This window comes from Protobothrops mucrosquamatus, unplaced genomic scaffold (assembly GCF_001527695.2).
Source record: "Protobothrops mucrosquamatus isolate PMUCROS unplaced genomic scaffold, P.Mucros_1.0 scaffold4779, whole genome shotgun sequence".
NCBI classification, from domain to species: domain Eukaryota; kingdom Metazoa; phylum Chordata; class Lepidosauria; order Squamata; family Viperidae; genus Protobothrops; species Protobothrops mucrosquamatus.
In genome coordinates, this window is record NW_015390669.1 from 57160 (window position 1) to 58736 (window position 1577).

Here is a 1577-nt window from a genome sequence, read left to right on the forward strand (position 1 = left end):
GAATAATAGAACAGAACAGAACAGAACAGAACAGAACAGAATAGAATAGAATAGAATACTAAAATACAGAATAGAACAGAAGAATAGAATAGAATAGAATAGAATAGAATAATAAAATACAGAATAGAATAGAATAGAATAGAATAGAATAATAAAATACAGAATAGAATAAAATAGAGTAGAATAGAATAGAATAAATAGAATAAGTAGAATAGAATAGAATAGAATAGAATACTTTATTTAGCCACGCGTGGTTAGCCACAGAAGGAATTTCTCTGGTACAGAAACACTTTAGTGTATTTGCAAAACAACAGAGAAAATAACAATAATAATATTTTTTTCTTGTGGAATCTGTGGGCAGGACACAGATCTGCTCAGGAAAAGATCGCTCTAGCCAGTAAGCCAAGCTGCATGCTTAGCAGAAGTCTGGAATGGACAAAAATCTTTCCGCTGATCAATTAACCTGAACTGGGCAAAACCCCTGACAGGCTTCACGGCAGTTCCCCCCCCCCCCGTGAAGGTGGCTTGTGCTTTTACACCAATCTGAGGTTTGTCTACTCCTGCACCCCGTAGGGTCTCCCCCTCCCCGATGGCGCCAGACGACGGCACCGAATGGCTGCTACAGCTGCTGAGCGAAATTCAACTGGAGCAGTTTTACACCCGGATCCGAGATGAGCTTCACGTCACCCGTCCCAGCCACTTCGACTACGTCAAGCCCCTCGACCTGGACCGCATCGGCCTGGGGCGCCCAGGTGAGGCCAGGGGATTCCGCTCGGAGTTGCCATCTCTCCTAAGATTTCGCAAGTTTCTAGTCCTCTTGAGGTGCGCGGGGAAAAAAGTCGGCGAGGGCGTGCAGCAGGAAAGGAGGACGGCATAGGGGTTAAAAAAAACGGACCTGTGCCCATTTAAAATAGATACACAGGTAAATCCTCAATTTACGACCGTCATTCCTATTGCTAAACGAGACGGTTGTTAAATGAGTTTTGCCCCATTTTATGACCTTTTTGTTTTTGCCACCGTTGTTCCGTGAACCGCTTGCAGTTGTTAAGTGTTAAGTTCGCAAAAGGGGATCTCGTGACCCCTGGGGACAGTGCGGCCGTCATAAATATGAGCCGGCTGCTCAATGCCCGAATTTCGGTCACGTGTCCTGCTGCAGCGGTTGTTAAGTGTGAAAAGCGGTCATAAATCGCCTTTTTCAGGGCGGCTATAACTCTGAATGGTCGCTAAACAGTTGTGAGTTGAGGGCGCCTGTCACAGAGGCGTCTGCTCGCAGATGCCGTCTCTCATGAGGCTTCCAAAACTTCTAGTCCTCATGAGCACCCGACGGAAAAAGCCGGGGAGGGTGCCTGGTATACAAGGAGGGTGAAAGAGGCCTTCAAAAGGGACGTACCTCTGTTGAAATTGAAAATAGATTCTAAATTGATATATTCAGATAAAGAAGGAAGAATTGTAATGGTAGAAATATATCTACACACCAAAAGCAAACATAATAATAATGATGATGATGATGATGATGATGCATAATAATAATAATAATAATAATAATAATAATAATAATAATAATAATAATAATAATA

The 1577-nt window shown here is 43.1% G+C and overlaps 1 protein-coding gene across 1 annotated transcript in view; it reads left to right on the plus strand.

Moving 5' to 3' along the window:
* Positions 1–589: 589 nt before the first annotated feature.
* The window catches only part of TNK1 (tyrosine kinase non receptor 1), a 20156-nt gene continuing 19168 nt past the window's right edge, over positions 590–1577 (plus strand). The window contains exon 1 of the mRNA XM_015828666.1: positions 590–752. Coding sequence (XP_015684152.1) covers positions 590–752 — 163 coding nt within the window. The remainder of the gene's footprint in view (positions 753–1577) is intronic.